Genomic DNA, 23,238 nt, shown 5'->3' with positions numbered 1-23,238 from the left:
TGCAACTTAAACATTATTCCTCTCCCGTTTCACAGAAATCCTCTCAAGATAATTTTTATCTACTCTTAAAGATTGAGGGTCTTCCTCGGTTTCATAGCCAGACCCACTTGTGATTCACAAGAGATGACTAGCATATTAGTATCTGAAGACCTTCTCATGACCTAGATCCAGTGCCAGATGAGCCTTGACATAAGTTTTCCATGTAGCCATAAAGTGATATCTATCTTTTTTGATTTTGGATCCTCGTGCAAGCATACGAACATTTGCCGTTTCAACCGTGAAGTTGAACTAAACGGTGGGGTGTGGGGTATCAGATGTGCAACATTTCACATTGTATACTCTATCGGAGAAGGGCGGGCCATATGGTGGGGTGTCGATCTCAAGAATGTTGAAACCGTTTATGTTATCTATGGTTGAATGAAGTTTATGGAAGAAGACTCCGTGATCATGAGTGGATATATTCAATTGGTGTGAAAGCTAAAACGGCAAGAAACATGGAGGGGAGCTAGGCATCGGTCTCCGGGAGTCTGGTCATTGGAATCGGGTGATCTAGAATGAACAAGGAGTATCGTCGTGGCCAAGCTAAATGGTGGGGTAGGAGCATTCAGATGTGCAACAAATTCGAGGAGGAAAAGGTATGCACTAAATGACGGGGTAAAGCATTTCAAATAGATGTCACCTAAACGGCCCTTAAATCACTTGCTTGAAGCCAAGCGTCAAGGAAGAGCATAGTTACAGTTTTGGAATGACTCTTGCATTGATTCACTGATATGATCTTGACTCTGGTTTACTCCCTTATTCGGAGAACTGTTCACCTGATCATATCTCTAAGGAACCATGGAATCATGGAGTTTGATTATCGCACAGAGAGTTTGCTGCAGCTGTTCCTTATTGAACTAGTAAAACGAAACGAAAAACGAAAGATTGGAGCATGTTCAAAGATTTCAGTAGATGGAGCTCCGGCATTTTGGGGTCGGTATCTCAAGAAGGACGCGTGGGCACCCTCTCAGTTGATCGCCAACGTAAGGAATCGAGTATCCTGGCCATTATTTACACACGTGTTAAGAGAAATTTTCGTAGTTTACCATTATGATGCTTGTTTCTCATATCTCAATTCCAATTCTTGAAACAGTGTTAAGTAATGTACCATCCTTCAGACGAGACTAAAGAAGTGTAAATGTCTGATGTAGCAGTTTTTCACCCCGCAAAGTTATAAACAAGAAAATAAAACCATCTGTAAGTGGAGTCGGGTGCTTTTGTCAATTTCAAAACAGTGATCAAGGTTCTTCCAAGTTCCTTAACTTACCTAGTCTTCAATACACTTTGACAATCATCATTATGATGCCCAGCAAGATTATCAACGGTATCACTAATAGATCATTTTCACCCATACAGTCAAATATATCAATCTAATGAGTTCAGTGCCATACTTTTCGTGGCATTGGCCGTGAAGACCTAAGCATGAATGAACCACTATGTTTCACTTACAAACTACAGAAGTAGAAGACTACATTCTGTGTGATGAATATTGCTATATTACTAGAAATGCGCCTCATAATACACCTCATGTTGCGTTAGTCTTATTCATTTGAGAGTTCTTGAAGACAATAATTCCTTCAATATTCCAAGGTCATTAGCGTAATCTCAGTTCGCCGCCCTTATGTTGACGAAATAAGCGAAATACTTCACTTTCGTTCCACGCCAATCACCAACGAGTTTCAAAAAAAATTGTTCATAGACATCCATATCATAATTTTCCATTTGGTAACAGAAAAAATGATAAAACGATTCCCACAGATCTGACAAGCAAAACCTTGCCGCCCCCTCGAGGGGGCGGGAGGAGAAACCCCTCGGTGGGGGTTTTTTCCGTTTGTTCGTCGATTCGAGCCAGGCGTGTTACCACTCCACCACCAGAGCGCATTTGACCTGCACAAACAAGCCTGTTTGCTGCCTTTGCGCTCCGGTACTGGAAAATGAGTTATCGGTCCTGATATAGTAGTGATGAGTGTTTTTGGGTAGCTTTAAGTAAGGGTATGAGAAGGTATGCTGGAATTACAAAGAGAGCTTCCTATCCCGAGTCAATGGCTTTCATAACAAGACTCGCAGTTCTCATGCTCCACGTTTATCAAATATCGCTCGCAAAAGAGTGTTTCTGAAAAGTTTTATTCGTATCTATCGATCGTTCTCAAGAATGGTTTGAATCCTTAACACACACTCAAAGTTTGGTCTCTCAACCTTTACATTGCGCAAGACGACTCATTCCGTATGGATAGAACTACCATTTCAATACCCACACAAAAACATCGCAACCCGAATCTCGTCCAGTTACATGATATATCACAACATCCTTTCCAAGTTCTAAATTTATTTCCATTTCTTGGTGAGAGACCTACAAATATAATTAAGCAACCAGCATTATGTGAATGTCAAATTTTCCACGCTTCTAACCTCGCCATCAATTCTGCAGATGTTTTATTACAGCTCCGATCTTTTCGATCTTGCGTCGACAGAACTTGACTTGTGAGCCGATTTCTTGATCAATTTGCAACTTACAACCTTCACTATGACGGGCGTAGCACACCATGACTCCTTATATCAACACCCTTGAATGGACAACATCCACAAAGAGATTCGTGTAAATTTCAACGCGTTTTCATACCTCATACTCCATAGGCTTGAATCTTCATGAAAATCTTAAGTGAATCAAGGCAGCCAGTAAAAACACTTTTCACATAGAACACGACTTGTTAGTAGGGGTGATCTATCGAATGTTAATCTTTACAAATATGGTGAATTGTAAATGGCTTGATCAACAGTTGGCTCTAAACTACATTTCTTGAGGTTATCATGTATATTATATTATCCTTGAGGACTCATGCGGGAGACTCCCATCCTATCTATTACTAATGATCGACCTAACATTCAATTCCAAGCACATCTAAGTAAATGGCGGGGTATTATGGTTAATATTCAACAACCCAAGTCAATACAGTATTGCTAGTGGATACAAGGCACATTCTGGTAATAAGCTTATATGTTAGTGAAGATGTAGTTAACTTTCTCGGTTCTACTTAGTCTTGGTCACACTTTAGTCTAAATGGTGGGGTTGAATATGAGATTTGCAACAAAAGATACCTCGTTACAATATGACATGTGGTATGTCTCAGAGTTTGATACTTCCAGATTTGATACTGATAGACATGCGTTGTTGAACTCCATAAGGATAAAATCCTCGGCTCTATTCGTTTATTGAGTTGTACAGAAAATGTCACACAATCAACTAACATATACAAGAAGCATTCTTACACTCACAATTAGCACGATTTTCATGTAACTTGCCAAGAAATCAAAGAGCCCTAGCTTTTTGAAGTCAAATCTGGCTGAGACTATCTTCCAAATATTTCGGTAACTAAACGAATGTCTCGATATATTTTGCGATCGATTCCGCCTATAATTACAAAAAGAAATGTTGTACACCTATCACTCCTGAATTGCAAGGGGATCCCAATACACCTTCGGGTAAATAAAGTCTAACTCTAGCGCTTCCTAGCTCTCCGCACTACTGAAAACTTATTCGCTACCCCACAATCTTTAAGTATTCTAGTAACTGATTTAGACCTGTCTAGAACACCTTTCTTGCAGATTTATTGCACATCTACATCTTCACTCTTACAAGGTTTGTCCTGACAAGTAAGTATTTTTTCCATCGGGAACTACAAACATTAGTTTCTCTGGTTCCCGCAACTATAAATAAGCTTTTGGGATGGTTTACCGAATATTTTACCGGGAGAATTCTGTTGCATATCTAAGTTCTTCATTATACGGGCTCATCTTGACAAGCTCACGGGTATGATATTTTCAAATGGATCGAATTACAGACTGATTTAAGTCCAAATTTAGAGGATGAAACTTAGTTTCATAGAAAAATACGCAGCAATCTGTTCACGCACTAGTGGGTACCAAGTAAGATTTAGATCCTCACATGCGAAAATTACTAGCAAATACACTTCAGATTGCTACATCAAATTTTCACTGCAAGACAATTCCTCCACTCTGTCTACAACATCTGCCATATGCTTCTCTCTCTTCAGCATTCCACAAATTTAGTATATATAAATGTCGAGTAATAGGCTCTTTACAACAATTGACCAATAGTAGAATATAGGGTAGATATAACTGCTATCTATTCTAGAAGATTCAATTGATTCGAAATTCCGCTGGTCAGCTATCTTATTTTCCTCAACATCATCATATTATTTTTAGTTCGCGCACTGCAATTCTATAGTTACTAATTAACAAAATAACTCCGAAACAAACATATCTCCATCGACGCTAGAAGATCTCGATTCACTCTTTAGACTTGAAAGCTTAATTTGAACTTTCGGTATAAGTCTTGGCCTGGTAGAGGAATACTACTTGGCTTTTTACGCTGGTGGTAAAATAGGTCTTTCAGTGGGTTCAAAAAGTTCTCAAGTACCCAGATACTTATCCATGGTTGCATGGTAGAATGGGGCCTATTACAATGACGTTGCATGATAATGCAGTGTCATAGACTGATATTTCACTTTTTTCTTCACGTCAACCAGTCTATTTCCCGGACTTCATTCGAAGATCAGCACGGTCAACTTTATCCATATACACAATAAAGCACTCCTCGCTACCTAAAATTGAACAATTTCTAGCCTTAGGAAGACTATCCCAACAATCCTACAGCAAGATACTACTACCAAGACAAAAGCACAACCCAAAAAATGCACAGCTATGAGCACCCCAGAACGCCCATTCCTTTCCATGAACGAGAAGCCCAGAAAGTCTATCACCATTCAGCCACATCTTCTCGATAAAGCGATAGGCGAGATAGACCAATTCGCGATTCTGTTTGAGAGCTGAAATCAAAGCTACTAGCTCTATTACCACAAGCAATCATTAACCATAAAAGCATGGCTCTGAACTCGATGAGTTTGTGGTGAATTGAACTCAAAAATAAAGTTGATGCTATTGCTACTGTTATTGTGAGAGCTTTCTGGATCCTGGGTGACTGTCAACTGTATCTTGATCAAATGAACTAATTGCTAAGTTGGAAAAATAAAATCGATAAATCGAGAGCAACAGTATAATTACCGTATTAATTGGTTCATAATATAATATTTACTTATTAGTCATACTGGATTAGTGGATCATATTCTAGGTTAAGAAAAGATTTTTTTTAATTATAATATAATATTGATAAAATTATAGGAAATGTTTTATTAGCTTTTATTTCTAATCCTTTTTCAAAATTTAAAATCTTTTTTTGAGTAAAATAATAAAAGAAATAATATAAAGAAAGTTTACTATTGATATATATATAAAGCTATAATCGATTATAATAAAACCTTGATTAAATTTAGTCTGAATTTCTTATATTAAATAAATAAATACTTTATTTAAATAAAAAAAGATATGTATTCAGTTTAAATAGAAATAAAAGCAAAAGAAATATAAAAGACAAAAGCAAGAAGATATTTTAAAAGAAAAAATTAAAAAGTTTTGAAAAATAATAATATTTATAATAAACCCACTGGAATATAAGATATTGTATATTATATAAGAATATGTTCAATTTTATCAAAAACTAGATTTTTTGGCTATAAGATATTATACTATGAACCAATTAATACGGTACTCAACACTTTCTAGAGCCAAGCCACTCGTCTATGTTCTGGTAAAGCTCATTCAGTCTTCGACTATGCTACGACAAGAGACCTGCTCGATTTCTTACTCACACATGCAATGGATTTGATGAGCGTGATCCGTAAATCATGAAACACTATGAAAAATATCGATTGGACAAGCCATAGTGCCACTCCTACTATGGAGAGCTACCGTGCAAGAAAACTAGAAGCATTAATCATCAGGACATCTTGCAACCGCGCCTTGGATCAAAATTCTGAGGATACCGCGACGACAACAAGACGTAGTAACGCGCGTTCACTAAAAACAGACACGGAAGTATTTTCAATGAAGATAGCACACTAATGATTGATTTTGCAGAAAAGCTTATATGATTAACTATCACAAAATATGGAGAACTTGATCGCCATTCATAGTCTACCAGGTGTATTGTACTCAAAAGACTGATTCCACGCTCATCAGCATCATTTTTTGAGATCTCCGAGCAACAACCAAAACTACTCTCAAGCTTCCAGACCTATTTGAATTTGAGCCCACGTGAAACGAATATTTGAAGTTTAAGCATACTTGCTCCAAACTCGCATTTTCCGTGCTGTATGTCTTTGAATTTTTCTCTCTCGCCCATTACCTCTTTCCTTCACAACAAATTTTATTTCATTCCGTCCCCTTCTCCAACATCTACCCCCACTCAACACCCGAACACCTCCACATCCAGGCACGTCAATGCCACCCCTCATGCCCCTTCCCTCTTACCACGTATCTACAACGGCAACCTACATCTCATTTAAATCACCTCCCCCAAACCTTCGGAAACAACCGATCGCAAAAGCACACCGAGATGAATATAGACAAAATAAGCAGTAAAATCCCTTGATCCAGAACACCTTGAACCCCACATCCTCGCCCACTGCGCATTCCCGTTCCCAAAACAAAGACAACTACATCCTCGCTCCTCGTGAAATGAGGTGAGTTACGTCTCACACTCGGGCGATACCGATCTATCAATCATGAGTCCTCATTCTCGCATAACTTACCTCCAACGCTGTACTTCTTTCAAAAATACAAGAATATACACGACTCCAAGCCCCCCCAAAGAAACCCCATCCCCGATTCTCCGAACGCCGAGCCCCTCCAGATGTAGCCCCATATCATCGTATTACCTCGGGATTTAATACTCATCATTGGCACAAACGCTACAAAATCTTCCCTTGACGTGACGTTGAACTAAACATTGCATCCCATCACCATCGCCATCGAAATGCATCCCGCTCACAGCCGCATCTCCAAATTTTCCCTTCAAAACACCAACCCCGTGTGCCCATTACCAAACGCGAGACCCACCCATCCGCCTCACTATCCATCTAATATGGCGATCCCGACGCCGTGTCCAACCGTAATTTGACGTTTCTCCAAATCCAAACCTGTTCTATGTAACCACGTGTGACGCACCCCACGGCTCCACTTCCCCTCCCAAAAATCAAGGTTGGAGCTTTGCAATCAATCAGACGTAGCTTAAATTTGCTTGCCGCGCTCTGTGTTGTTATCGTCAGAATGTTCAAAAGCAGGAAAGCCAATGCTTGATTTTCCGTACAACATACAATGATGTACATTACATACATCCCAAATGGCGTAATTTGTGTGTAACCCCACCGCGTTGTACTCGCATCCGTACCTCCGGCGAAGAAATATGACTTACGCTCGCCCGCGCAAAGCGAGGAAAGAAAATGAGTATATTTAGTTACAAAACACGAAGCGCTCTCGTACATTGACCGATGATCTGGTGATCAATTACTTCATGTAGTATATCTGCTCTGTAACGCGAGCTCTGTCTTTCCAATTTTATCTATGCCGCCCTATTCCTCCTCGTCCCATCTATCCCGGCAGTACGGATATCTTCAATCTGAAAGTAAACGTTCCAATCCGTTTACCCCGCAAGACATGTACAGCGCCCTCGCCCTGCAATTTGCACCATTTAGTCTTTACATGCATAGGCCAGGTTCCCTTGATGCATATCTTCACATCTATAACACGCGGAGACGGTAGACAAACCGGAGCGTTGTATTGGTACTTTTTTTGCGCCATTATGGCATGATGATGATATGACATAACAAGACCACAGTGTGTCTGTACCTTGTATCTCGTACCTTTTACTCTCCTATCTTCATCACGCAGACCGAAATCCCCTGGTCGCAGACAAGTACCTGCAGCCAAACTCCGCTAAAAGTGGTGCCAACGTGCACGACCTCTGTTGGTGGGGAAACGTATCGTAGCATCATATCATATCATACCATACCATCATGTAATATAGGGCTTTCTATCCTTCGGTGCCACTACGAAATGGAAAGGTCATGGAAATCTACCTTTCTCCATCTTCAGGATGTGAAATTGCTGCCTAGAGGTACGGATTTCTCAATGGCAAATGAGGCAGTAATAAAACAGGAGTTACATTGCTTCTTTCAGAAGCACAACAACATTTATTGTAATCGGCTTGAATCTCGATCCAGATCTATCCAGTTCGGTCGAAAGGCCCTAGTAAAGCCGATGCAGGTTCTCTTCGAAGGTTTCATCAAAGATGTCTTCATATCCGTCTCATTTAGATGCCGGCGAGACCGACGAGATATTTTGTGCGCCGAGATTTCCTTGTACTTGCGGCTGAGTGAAACCATACGCACAGCACCTTGAAGAAGACTTGTTTGATATCAGCGAGTGTGAGACAATGAATCTACCGGTCAATCAGAAATAGCCACATTTCAAGGCGTATATTCCTGATCTGCTTTAGAAACATCTGTCAGCCTGAAGATATGCGTGAGTCGTCTATTCGGAAAGCCATGGAAAGATCGACAAACCATATTCCGTCTTGAGCACTTCTTTAATGACTAGCTTCATCACGATACACGATTCTTCTTCATCAGATTGGTAGATACAGTAGCGAACCTCGTCTGATGCGTGACTTGGCCATCATACTTCTCTTGAGATAATCTATTATGGGGCGTAGTAAGTAGACTTGCAGCTAGTCGAGAAAAGTGATTCGGGTGGTCACATTGCGAAATTGGAATATACCTCAAGAATGCGATCTATCAGATGCATCATGAAGCGAAATGAAAAAGAGCACCCACATTTGCATGTGCAGAATAGACTGGCGAAAGCATCATTGGAGGAATCTTTCTTTAGTGAGGATGAGGGGTAACCCTTAGAGAGTGTCATTAATAGCCTGTCATACATTAAACCCACTCCCATAATAAATGATTATCTGCACTTTGCTGGAGAATTTGCTTGGATTAGAGATAAATGTCAAACTCGGTGGAGATGAAAACAAAATCGGCTCGGGAAGCTACGTCTTTCTGCATGCTCATGCGGTAGAAACCAATTCGGGAATATAACCATGTCGTTCTCTGCATGGAGAATTATGAGGAGATAGTTATCCGCGATATCCGCCAGTTATCCTAATTGGACTACCAATAATGATACTTTCGTGCGAGGATCGAGCAAGTAAGCAGAAATTTATCATTTATTTTGATTCCCCTCTCTTCACCCGTTAAACAGTAAACATGACCTAGAGAAGGATTTCTGTAGAGACATAATTATCAGCAAGGATCTGCCAAGACATGCAACTAAGCAATCCAATTTCGGTGCTGATTTAGTTCTAATATGTATATATGCCTTCATGGTGTGCAGAAATACATTGCAGTACGACAGTCGTGATGATGTATTTGATATAAAAGTGATGTAAACACGCCAAATGCCATGGCTCTGATGACGGCATGTAGGGTCTTCATTTAGCATTCCATTTGTCCTACGTGGTATCAACACACTTGCGTTGAAATAGAGATGAGATGGAATGCGCGTACCCGTTGTATGATAATACCTAATATGTTGCGTGAAGTTATACATCCATCATGTGATTTTGGTCGTATACTTCAACACGAGGATGTGCAGGTACCTTGCTTCTCCTTCTCCTGGTCTTTACCCTTGCTGCTTTCCAGTACTGGCAGATATGCTGTAACACCCCTGATGTAACTGGACCACATGCGCCCCTGTTATTCCAACATTGGGGGCCAAAAGACGAACTTTTCTGGGATTGTGAGCTCAAAGCCTGGTCTTTTGATAGACCAGCACCTCTTCGAGCTTGTCCTGGTCCGATAGATGCTTTTGCTTGTGCAATTGGAACAATATAAAATTATATGGGAGCCGTGGATCGTGATATGATTCTGGCGCACATCGTACACTCACAAATTAAATTATCGTTGTGGGTAAAGAAATGTTATCCCCAGATATTTCTCCGTACATTTCAAGGTTACTACAATGTTCTAGGATTGTCAGTGGGGGTGGTGGGTGGGATTGATATCCAATTTGTCCGATGAAACGAAAATGAGATGATGATGCTTGCTTGCTTGCGTATGAGAGGAACGAGGGTTATTTAGCGTATAGCGGCATCAAACGGTAAAGTACCACTGTAGATCAAACAAAACATGTGGGCGCAGGGTTTCAATATCCAAGGGTTTTCATCGAAAAAGCTTCCAGAAAGATTCGAGAAGCTATTCTCGTTTGTCTTCTCACAAAAATTGACTTGATGACTTCAATGTTCCAGAGCTGATTGAGTGGTATGATTGGTCGATTCTATAGAACTGGCCACGCAATAGAAACAATATATCAAGTCCCCGAAGTGAGTACTTTGCAATATCCAGTGAGTTGGTTCGCAACATACAGATTAATTAATTAGATGGGATGGATCTTGTTGACAAGAAACTAAATCATGATCATGGATCAGGGAATTCTGACTAGACGCAACCGTATAACCACCAAAGCCAGTATTCTTGTTTGGAAGACTATAGTTACCTACCTACCTGTCTGTTGGCATCAGTATTCAAAATGGTTGATAACAATATGGAAGAATGGTGCCATGTTTCCTGGTGCCTTGTCGCTGGAGCGGAAAACGTAAGATGTTTGAAAAGCGTATGCGTATTTCAGTAGCTCGAAAGCGTCTTACGATATGTGTTGACGCAATGGTGTATGAGATATAACCGGCTCAGCTTTTCTTTCCCAGGGGCTGAATACTTCTTGAGACTTTACTCTTATAGTCGTGCTGAAGTTATCGTAATCCTCAATATCTTGAAGGATCTTCCTAGATGCAACGGAAACGTTAGAGTTTCCGCTCGTAAGGAGAAAGAAAGCTTATACATGCAGAGGGACTTTACCTCGGATCAGTTGATTGATTGAACCGTACACAGACAATGTGCTCGTTCTATCCCGTAACTGCATCGAATGATGCCAAGTGAGCAAAATGCAGGTATTGATATTACATATGTAGAAGCAGGAGGGTTCTTTTGGCGTTACATTGCTGAATGCCGTTCTCTTGGCCGCATATCTCGCCGTTTGGAGATTCAAGAAGTGACTGAGCTGACAGGTATATCCCTAAAATAAGATAGAGTACATGTCGCCGAGTGTATATTGAGTCGTATCAAATACGCGGATGCCATGGAATGGGATGATTTCATATCCATTCAAGGAAAATAACGACCCATCGTTAGTAAGCAAGAATGTCACTCCCAGATATAGAAAGTACAGACAATCGGACCTGCCGTTTGAATGTTTTTTTTTCAATTAGTCATCGGCGTGATTATGTATAATGTCGACATTGCATGAGAAAAAATTAAGCAGGTGTTTAGGTTCCTTGGTAATGTAACTATCGGGCAATCTTTCTATAAGTACAGGAAGATACGAATGTACACATCGTATGAATCTTCATTTAGTACAGTCACGAGCTCATTGTTGTCTCCACAATTCGAAATACTCGAACAAATCGGTCCCGTAGACCGTATTTTATTTTCGGTTCTCTCGTCACCCCTTTCACGCAAATCCGCGGAGAGAAAGCGAAAGAAGAAGTATTAATTATAAACGTTGAATGTGGACCGAAACTGGGCTTACGTCGTTGTGCCAAAATGGGGACTGAAACCGGTGTGGGAAGGGCCTTGCATATTGATTTTCCCCGAGAATCCAATAGAAGGAAAAGAGAAAAGTTGAAGAGAAGAGAAGGGAAGGGAAGGGAATTGCTTCTAAAGTTCGATATCGTTCTTAATGTGGCTACGAAGTAGTACCCCGGATACGAGATTGAGACAAGATGTTTTTATTTTTTTTATTTCAATTTAAGCCTTGACGAATAAGCATTCGAGGCTTTCTTTTCTTCTCAACTAGATTCACCCAAGATGTTCACAGAGATTTTCCTTACTCTTGCCAAAAACATCACATCTCAATTCGACAGCACATTTTGAGTCTTTCAAAGAGATTATCTCATGCTCGCAAACCCCACTTGCGTTGGTGCATTGCAGAGTTAACGCTTCTGCGGAGTACATGAAGCTGATCCTTCCTTGTCGTATAATTTACGGTATAACCTTAACTTGCATCGTGTATTGAATGACTGTGGAATAATAAGGCTATCTCCTGTGGATGGTCAATATCTGAATCTAAACGCATTCCCGTCCTAGAATTTATTCCATAATAAGGAACTTATGATATGAATTGAGTGATTGGATTTATGCCAATAAGTAGAGAGCTCAGGAACACCGAGCACAACCGTTCCATGGTCACTCCCCCTGGTTCAACAATTTCTATCTCACTTCCTACTTTTTCTTCCGCTGTCTTCCTATGGCGGGAGCAAGGATCTACTCTTCGCATTCGGACCCCGTACCTGATTTACTCAACTTTCCAAGGCTTCAACCTAACCTGCTAACCCTCTTGTTTTTGTAGGTTTCTTACAACTCCAGTCTTAGCTATCCCGTAGCTGGTACGCTTGATCCGAATCCCGAGCATCCTGCCTTCAGAAGTTCAGAAGCTATTTACCAACTAATAAGCTAGGACGGATGGAAATAATGAAAAGGACGATCACGAATCTCTGTTGTGGGGCGTACGACCTTCTTGATGATGAAACAATCTCGTTGCCCTTGCCAAGAGCTGAGGGCTGAGGAAGAATTTTCTATCAGGGCTTCCAAACATCGTATCATGATCTCCAAGTACCAAAACAACGCCCGCCAGATCCTGCCACGCAGCCTGACTTGGCTGCACTGCACAGAGCGCGACTTGTACCGAGGTACGTCAAAGCTACAGATCCATCTTCGTCCGTTGTTTTTAAACTGCGTGTATATTGACTGGTTGATGAGTTAACGCTAACTCACTTGATACTATTATTCATGATACCAAGACCAACCTACCAATATTGTATGTCATCTCAGGCGGTTAGGTTCTCAAATGTTTCATTTACTAAGAATCAATACTGAAATCACTAGAATATCTATAATCAGGAATAGAGGAAATCATGCTCCGGACGGGATACGGAATCAGCGGAACTATTTGATCGTTTGAAAATAACCTTTCTTTAGTAATCCAATTTACCTTCTTGTCGGGTAGGATCATCCAAGCAACGCCAGGGCCGAGGATTAGTTCAAGATTAATCTCAAAGGTCTAATCAGCAAAAGACGATTTCTGCCAAACCAAGAATCCGATAAAAAATAACCGAATTTAATGCTTCGATCCTTCTCCCCTGATTACAAGGAAGCCCCATGATTAACATGGGTTATACATTCAATAGGGAGGTCTTACCTCGTAATCTGTTGAAGTAATCCAAGTCATCGACTAATCAACAACCTGGATGAGCAGACAAGGCGAAACATCAATGCTGCTCTTTTGGCTTACATGCCATGAAAATTACATACAATGCAGGGGATATAGCACATGGGGCAAGCATCAGCTTTCTTTTGATGGGCGGGATTTGCTATTTCTATTGGTTGAGTTATGAAGGAGGTTTGAGCCTTATGACGGAAGGTTCCTGACTTCCTTGAACGGTTATGCTGATCGATACGACGGCGTTTTGTTTTTTTTGCTGAAATAGGATAAGGAATGGTTGTCCTTGCGCTTGGACAGAATGATAGGCAGGCTCAGACAGGCTTAAACGTGAATTGAATGGTCGTGCAAGAAATAACGACGTGCAAATGCGATCTTAGCATCATTTCTTCAAAAGGCATGTAATACGATGGACAGTAGATTGGGACAACATCGAAGAGGAGTCATATCTCCTGAGTCCTGAGTGAACATAGCCGTTCTCAGGTAGGATTGAGATTGAGGGGCAAGAGGGAAAACTCTGTTTTGATTACTCTATCGAGGTTATCGATGCTGCATCTTCGCTCCACTATGGTACAGGATGTGATGGGAAGGGTAGAAGCTCCGTATATACAGGATGGATTCAAGCGTAAACATGCTTCTCGTCCCAAGTGACCTCCAGGTGATCCATGGTGAATGCGCTCCAATACTGATAATTACCTATTAGCTCCATCTCCGAAGTCCGACTGCGATTGAAAATGGCACTTATACACGAGAACGTTTCTTATGGTCCATTATCGCTCTTCTTATCTCCACATAATCTTGCTGCATGAACTCACTCTCTAGTTCCCTTGTATTTATATCTAACCTTATCCATCTTTCCAAGCGCGTCATGCTACACCCAGGTAGCCTGTAAGTAATAACCCTGCTTGCGAGCTGGGAAGATGCGTTACACAGACTACTGGGCAAGAATAGCTAGCAGACCAGCACGGAAAAAAAGACTGTGTGATGATTCATAGATAGAGTACAAGATTGAGATATCTATCTATCTCTATCTTCCGAATGTAATCAAAGCCTCGCAGACAATCACATTTTCCCCGAGCGAAACATTGAGAATCGCATCATTTCGACGCCAAGCATGAGGACGAGGGAACGAGAGAGCACTGTGCCGATTTGGTACTTGCAAAGACCCGAGAAGGGCTGGGAGATGGGTCTGTTCTAATTACATGTGGTCTCGTGAGTGTTTCTTCTGCAGAGCAAGTCAGTCGAACTGGTGGTCGGTATACTGGATGCACAGATTGAAAATTATTTTTCGAAGCGGTGAAGGATGGGGGTTGGAAACATATGGACGATTAGGCACAACGGGGGGGGGAGAGAAAATGTTGCTTGCTCGAGGCGCGCGAGGGGTAATGATTTATAATTGGATCCCATTGATATCACCGTGTGTGCCAACGAAGCAAAATGTTTCGTCGGTTCTGATTTCATGATTGATTCCCAATGACAACGTTAGATGCCATGTTCCTACTTTTTCTACCTAACCTGACTATCACCGTCCCCCTGGTGACGAATGTGACCACGAGACCTACTTTATCACAGGTGAACAGCGTCTAAATTTCTTACGGCGCGATACTGGAATACTTTCGGGGGGATTCGGTTGGTTGTTGATGGAATGGGATAAGATGGGATTAATGAAATGGAGATTGCTGTGGCAGTGAAATCAAGACAGGGGAGGAGAAATTGTAGTCTGCAGCGAGTAACATCTGTAGCACTTCATACGGATGTTTCAACTCAACATGTTTTTTAAATCCTAAATCTATTAATTAATCCTTTATATAATTTATTACAAAAGAAATATCATCGAATAAAAAAGATTAGAAAGATTAGAAAGATTAGAAAGATTAGAAAGATTAGAAAGATTAGAAAGATTTAAAAGCTTTAAAAATAAATATGAACATCAAAAATTATCTTGACTTGATAAATCCATATAAAATGCTATAAGCATCACTGCAGTATTTCCTGTGCATATTGCACTGCACTGCACTGCGCAATTGACTGTGTAAATGATGAGACGATGAGACAACCTGTTGGTCTTCCTCCTGGTCCCTTGTTCTTGGGAATTTGAGGGGAGGGGGGATTCGCTGGGCTTCAGATCCCAATCGCGATGTATGCACGAAATAGTCGTGTACGAATGATGTTGAGTTTGGCTTTTGCATCTTTTCTATTTGCTCACGATATACGGTGCTCCAGAAATAAGATGGAATGAATATTGTTATTGTATAGCCCCAGAATCCTAATGCTTATGGACGTCTATATTTCCATTTGAAGCAATTGATCTTGGGTTCTAACCTGCTTTGACTTTGACATACGTGTTGAGATTACTCACTCGAGTTCATCACATCTACTTCGAGTACAGTCGAATACATATTGCTCTCATCGTGCCATCGTGGCATGGATTTGTAACCTGCTCCTTCAGCCATCCCACACGCAGTCAGGATAAACTTATCACTTGTACCCAGCTATCTAACTTCTACCATACCTCCCTTCCCCCCCCTTCAATTTACGAATTGCATCTATTCCGAACAAATCATCGAGAGCCTTGTTCCTTGTATCTCGGCACTCCAACTGCGATCGACATACGCTCCAACGGACAAGACGGCAGGAAGCTCAAAGTCAAACCAAACATTAAGGCTTAACCTTTGATTTTCGTATCTTGACCTATCTGCCCCTTACGAATCACATCTTTGCAACAGAGACAAATTATATAGCGATTTACAACACTCCACTTATCACATGCACAAGGGCGTAATCAACCAGCAACTAAAGCAGTCAGAAGTTTAAAGCCACCAGCTCGTCTCGTCTCATCTCATCTAATCTCGCCTCGTCTCGAAAAGGGTCCCCGATCCATCGATAAGAAGGAAGGGAAGAACTAGCGATAGAAGCATTGGAAGACGGGAAGAAAGAAAGAAGCCGCAGCCAAAGATACTTTTCGGAAACGAATGAGTGTGAAAACCCCCCAAGTAAAACATCTGGAAAATAGCTCTCCACTTCAATCATTTGATATCCATAGAAAAGCGAAACCACTCTGGCGCATGGGCTGCTGACTGTACGACGTGCGAAAGTTCCAAGCTACCTAGCACTTGACGGCAATTGATGGGATATCACGGATGTACCGATTCATACATTAATCTATCTAGTATCTCCAGCTACCCACCAGATACATTCCAAGAGCAAGCAAAATTCCACACAAGAACTCCACTACACACACCACGCACCACGCACCACGCACTACCTATTCAATATTGATTGATTGACTGGCTGGCTGCGACATATCATATTGGACCCAAAACTTTCGATATTACTTATTTCGGGGCCTACCTCCACGAGCTGGATTTTTTTTTTTTTTTTTCCAAGATTACGGAGTAGCGAGCAATTCCTATTATCAATTTGTTTTAAGGCCAGCTCGCAGCGCGCAGCAAAGCCGCAAAGCACGACCAGCAAAACCTGGAAACTGTCAATCCAATCCCTGATGATCAATCGAGTGCAAAAGTTAAAAGGATTAAGGTCTGTCGGGTAGCGTCTTTCATTACTACATTAGTGTTCAGAGCATCGACCCTAAGCAGCCTTAAATCAGCCTGACCATTCGGATTCATTGGCTTCTATCGACTGGTGTATCTTAGCTAGGTATCTCAGTTGTCTATCTATCATCACTTGAAGATATCACTACAGCTACCTAGGTATACACATTATATACGCATTATATACGCATTATATACGCATTATATACGCATTATATACGCATTATATACGCATTATATACGCATTATATACGCATTATATACGCATTAGATATACACTTCATACTACAGCGTACACTTCATAAACTACACTTGACGCTACACTTGATACCTACTAGGTACCTAGGATTCCTCAGCGAACCAGCAAATCAGCAATCCAGCAAATCCACAACCACAACCACAATCACAACCACAAATCCACAAACGCTTTCTTCCACTGAACGAACGATTTCTTGGGCACTAGCAAGCCATTAAAGTAACTTGGTTCTTTAGTGGCTCTCCGATATCATAGGTACCGAGTGAAGGGAAAACTTGGGTCTTGGGTTAATCATCCACTGATTCGTACACACCAATTACTCACTATTTCCAAACCTCCCTAAGGCTTCTAAGGGTAGTAAAAGGGAAAAAAAGAGGAAGAGAGGGGAAGAGAAATCATCATCATCATCATCATCATCGTCATTTCTCAACTCTTCATTCATTTATTATTCGTTCAATTACTACACGCGGAAAATGTCCCATCATTTTTGACTTCACTCCTTTCTTTGTTTCTTGATCCTGATACAGATCCAGCATATCATATCAATTATCAAATTTACATTCCTTTCCTACGAGAACAATCCCTCAAATGATACAGCGAGCGGCATAAAGATATCACGAAACCTCTGCTTCTTCTTCTTCTTCTTCATCCGCTTTCAACTGTGAAGAATTGAAGACGGACGAGCCGAAGAAGAAAGGGAAGAAGAAAACGCACCAAACGAATAAGTAAATCCATTACACAATCCAATATTATTCTTTCATTCTTTCATTCTTCTCTCCTTATCCTTCATTTTCCATCTCCAAGGGGGGGGAAATCGAACGGCAGAGAAAAAGACCAGGGAAGAAAAGGGCAATTTACAATTTACAATCGAAATCCGAAAATTCAATCGAAATTCCAATTCCAATTCCACTTCCAATCCACATCCACATCCACATCCACATTCACATCCACATTGCCTTTACATTGCCTTTACCTTCCATATTAGCTCTTGAGCATAATCACCTACTGCACCAAACCGTCGGCTGTCCCCCGAGTTTTTATTATATTTATTTTTATAGTTATTATTTATTTATTTATTTATTGTTATATTTAGTTATTCTTTTATTCTTTTATTCTTTTTCTCCTGCAGGCCTGGGATCCTGGGATTTTTTGGCGAACAAGCAAGCCATTCATCACCCTAACACAACTTTTACTACCTATTTATTACTACCTACATGCTAGGTACAGAGTATTTTATTTACTCTGATATCCACTCGCCCACCCACCTAAAAAAAGACAACCCATCTGCACTAATATAAGCTAGCCTTGCCTTACTACCTTATTACCTTAATATTTTACTACCTTACCACCTTACCACCTTACCACCTTACTACCTTACTACCTTGCTACCTTATTACCTACCATTTGCACCACCTGCCATACTACATACACTACATACACTACACACCTATACCTGCACATATCCACCATCCACCATCCACCCTCCATCGCATCTTCCACCCACCATCACCCAAAAAAATAAACCGAAACTTAAAATCCCCCCTCCCTTTTCCCCCACCACCACTATACACACATACTTATTACTTACTTACATACAACCCTACAACCCTACAACCCAACATCAATCCTAGTCGAACACGCAAAATTTCAATTCCTACGCATCTGCAAGGTCTCGAAATAATTCCCAAATTGGTCACCTCCTTCTACCATTCACTGCGATCAAATGCAAGATCATCCAGATTCGACGTCTCATTGAACAAACAAACAAAAAAAACATTACACATGATTTAAAATTACGCAAAAGGGAAAATCAAAGTTACATGTTGGAGCGCTTCCAATTGATCCTCCTATCGAATTCATAAAATCCATATCTGCTGCAAAATATACGACTCATCCAACACCACTTACTATTCTACCACCATCTCCAATTTCTCAAAAGATATGCGCTCAATTATATTTACATGGTATAGTGTTCTCAACCCCGAGTTCAGCTATTAGTTTATTATACGAAGCTGCGCCATTGGACCATTCCTTTCCATTTCCATCCCAATATGAATGACAGTGAATCTCTTTCCAAGATGTCTTCCCTTACTTCGAGTCCTAACTTGACTCCTACTACCTCGCGAGCGCCCACACAACAACAATCTCCTCACATGTCCCCATATCCGCAGAGGTCGTCCTCCCTCAATCGACGACGTGGAATATCGCGTGTGCGAACCGAATTCCTTCCCACCATTTCTTCCGCTCCCACCGTTCCAATGTCGGCTTCCTCGGTCACAACCTCAAGTTCTGTACAAGCATCGCCAATTATGTCACCCGAGACTAGTCAAATCATGACCAACAACTCCTCATTACAAGTATCGCCCGAAGGCCCACGAGGGCGTGAACCAGAGTATCGCCTTCCCCCTTTCGATCCCCTCCCCGACTCAGTCGTCTCGAGGAGACACAGCCAAACTGCCATGGCCGAATCATTCAATGGCAATCGATCACAAGGGTTGATGAGGAGGTTATCGAACAAGATTTCAAGACGGCAGTCTACAAATACAAGTCGGGAACAAAGCGCTGGACCAGTCATGTTGCGACGTCGAAGTGACAGTACCAATACAGCGCCAGATTCCAGACACTACCCAATCAACTCAGATTCCGATGAGGATGTTCACGAGGATACCATTGAGTGGGTGGATTCGCCATTAGGTATTGAAGGTCTCACCGGTGACTATCCAAGTTCCAATGCATCGTTCGCTTGCTCTTCGACAATGACTGGCGGCAACGCAGGTCTCGCATTCGGACCTGTTATACCCACTGTTCTTCTCCAGGGCACCACGATGATCAAGATCACAAAGAAGAAGAGAAAGGTTCTTACCTTTGTTCTCGAAGATGAAGCGTGCAAAGTATCGTGGGATAAGACGAGGCCCGCGAAAAGCTTCCTCATAGACAACATCAAGGAAATTCGACTCGGATCTGACGCCCTTAACTATCGCGAGGAATTTAAGGTTGACTCTCAGGACGAGCCTCGTTTTTTCTCCATTCTCTACGTGGTACCTGACAATAAATCAACCGGACGCTCAACCAAAATCATGCATCTGATCGCACCAGATGAACAAACATTTGACCTGTGGACCACAACCCTTGAAGCTATATCTAAGCATAGGTATGAAAATATGTCAAGTCTTGTTGCCTTTAACGAAAAAGCCGTCAGGAATTACTGGCGTGGCGAGATGACCAAGCAGTTTTCTGATGTACCTCATGCCGAAGATGAAGAGGCTCTCAATTTCGAAGGAGTCGAGCAGCTTTGCAAAAACCTTCACATCAACACTTCCTCCAGATTCTTACGAGAGAGATTTCAACAAGCAGATGCTACCAAGTCCAAGAAATTAAACTTTTCCGAATTTCAAGAATTTGTGAAGCTCATGAAACGAAGAGGGGATGTTTCCGAGATCTACAAAGACCTCGCTTCTGACAATGCCAAAGGAATTACACTTGAAGAGTTTATTAACTTCGTCAGTGTAGTACAAGGGGAAAATGTTGAGAAGGACCGAGCGAAGTGGGAATCCATTTTCGCCAAATTTGCACGTCGATCAAGATCACGAGATCAGCCACTGCAAGAGGGCGAGGCTGCACGAATGAGTGAAGAAGCTCTAGCCACTTTTTTCACATCTGTTCATAATGTTCCTCTCGAGACTATCCCCGAAACCTTTACTCTCGATCGTCCTATGCATGAATACTTCATTTCTAGCTCTCACAATACCTATCTTATGGGGCGACAAGTCGCTGGAGAATCGAGTGTTGAGGCTTACATATCCGCTCTAATCAAAGGCTGCCGATGTGTTGAAATTGATTGCTGGGATGGAAAGGACGGGCGGCCGATTGTCAATCACGGTCACACCATGACCAGACCTATTATGTTCTCTGATGTGATGTACACTATTGCGAAATATGCATTTGTCAAATCACATTTTCCATTGTGGATTTCCCTAGAGGTTCACTGCAACGATGCCCAGCAGGCAGCTATGGCTCAGATCATCAAAGAAGCGTGCGGTGATTTACTAGTCACAGAGCCTCTTGATCCATCATCCCAGGAGCTTCCTTCGCCCTCTCAATTGATGGATCGAATCTTAATCAAAGTCAAGAAACCCAGAATCTCCGATGAGACTCCCCCCAAGATCAATGGTCGGTCTCGTGGCAACAGTCTTAGCTCACCTCGTGTCTATCCTGCAGGACTCGACAACTCAAGCATTTCCAGTGGCTCTCTCTTGCCCCCGCCAACTTCAAACCCGAGTGGAAGCAATATCAAGCAAAACATTCGAAGGACTGGGACTGATGAAACTACGAGTAGCAGCAGTAGCGATAGTGAAGGAAACGAAGACAGACCCAAGGATAAGCCCAAGACAAGCAAGATTGTTAAGGTCCTCGGGGAGCTTGGTATCTACAGTGCTGGTGTTAAATTCCGTGGTTTCGATGATCCAGAGAGCAAAGCTTACAATCACATCTTCTCATTCATGGAGTCTACCTTTGACAGGAATAGCAAGACGCAAATTGATCGCCGAGCGATGACCAGACACAACATGAGATATCTCATGCGAGTGTATCCTAATGGATGGCGTGTTGCATCTACCAATTTTGATCCCCTCAAATACTGGCGACGAAGTGTACAGATGGTGGCTCTCAACTGGCAGACTCATGATCTAGGCATGCAAATGAACGATGCTATGTTTGCCGGAGGAACCGATCAATCCGGTTATGTCCTCAAACCAAGCGAGCTTCGAGAGATTAAAATGCTTCCTAGTGTTCCAGAGGAAGCAGGAGCTGATCATGTCAAGAGAGAACGCAAAAACGTTAACTTCTCAATTGACATTATCTCTGCTCAACAACTCATGCGCCCAAAGGGTCTTCCTTCTAATCGTTCTGTCGATCCATATATTGAAGTCGAAGTTTATCATGCTGATGATAAGAGCAAGGAGACCAAAGGTGTCATTGGTGAAGGTGGTCTTGACGCTTCTGCTAAAGATGGCTCTTCTGGTTTAGGAGCCCCTCACAAGCGTCGTACACACATCGTCCAAGAAAACGGCTTTAATCCAGTTTTTAACAAGAAATTCAATTTCGCCCTAACAACTAAATTTCCAGAACTCGTTTTTGTTCGCTGGACTGTTAGATGCTCATCGGACGGCCACAGTTACAACGATAAAACTTTGCCTCTGGCTACATATACTGCCAAACTCAGCAGTCTCAAACAAGGTTACCGTACTTTACCTCTTTACGACACAAACGGTGATCAATTCCTCTTCTCCACACTCTTCTGTCGTGTCAGGATTGATCCAGCTACAAGCATTTATGTCAATGCTGAATCAAACGAAAGCGTTGGAGTACTTAAGAGTCTCGGTCGTACCGTTTTCAACCGAACACCACTTTCACCAAAACCTTCCGTCGACAGCAATCATCAATGATTGTAACTTACTTCATACTTCAACAATATTCGATTTATCTGTACATACTATATCAATTGTAATATATATCATGTGGGGCGTTTGTATTATAAAAAAAAAGGCGAGATACCATATTACATTTCAGTTTCTTTGGACAGAAGCAGTCATCAATTTTTTGGCTCAGCAATTCAGATTTCATATGGCGCATCCAGACGCCTCGAGAGTTTAATCGATCCATATTCGACTTTGTTTATTTTCATGCGTTTTCTTTTGAGCGAGGCGCAACTTTTATTTCGGGAGACCAACAGAGGATACCAACTTGAGCATTCTGCGATTCTCAATATCACAGCATAAGGATTATGATTTCATTTTGAAAAGGCGCGGGCGGCATTCACATACATAGGGCTGGGATATTAAAAGTGGCTCGCGCTGCGCGTTTTTGCTAGCGATTGCATTTTGACGGAGTAGGACATCTGCATACTCCACAGTTTGGTGCAAATGATTTATGTCATTCATCACCGAAAAAATCAACTCCACTCATTTAATTCTAGAAATTTTCCTTTGTTTTTATTTTTCACTTCGGTAACATGGTAGTTAGCGGGCACACTACATCTTGCTTGTTTTTTTTTTGTTTTTTTTTTCTCTTGAAGGGATTCCCCTCGCATCAAATATTTCGCGGGTCGAGCTCTTGGGATGGCATGGGACTGGATGGGATGGAACT

General features: G+C 41.6%; 1 protein-coding gene across 1 annotated transcript; it reads left to right on the top strand.

The window, feature by feature from the left end:
• Positions 1-19,172: 19,172 nt before the first annotated feature.
• EAE97_001162 (uncharacterized protein) lies at positions 19,173-22,538 on the top strand (the record flags this gene model as incomplete). Its single annotated transcript, XM_038871672.1, has 1 exon — positions 19,173-22,538. One exon carries the CDS (start codon positions 19,173-19,175, stop codon positions 22,536-22,538), a length of 3,366 nt encoding a protein of 1,121 aa, XP_038737573.1.
• Between the last annotated feature and the right edge of the window lie 700 nt (positions 22,539-23,238).

This window comes from Botrytis byssoidea (assembly GCF_014898295.1).
Source record: "Botrytis byssoidea strain MUCL 94 chromosome Unknown BBYS_002, whole genome shotgun sequence".
In the NCBI taxonomy this organism is placed as follows: domain Eukaryota; kingdom Fungi; phylum Ascomycota; class Leotiomycetes; order Helotiales; family Sclerotiniaceae; genus Botrytis; species Botrytis byssoidea.
Note: the sequence above shows the minus strand (reverse complement) of the source record. Positions and strands in the feature narration are given on the sequence as shown.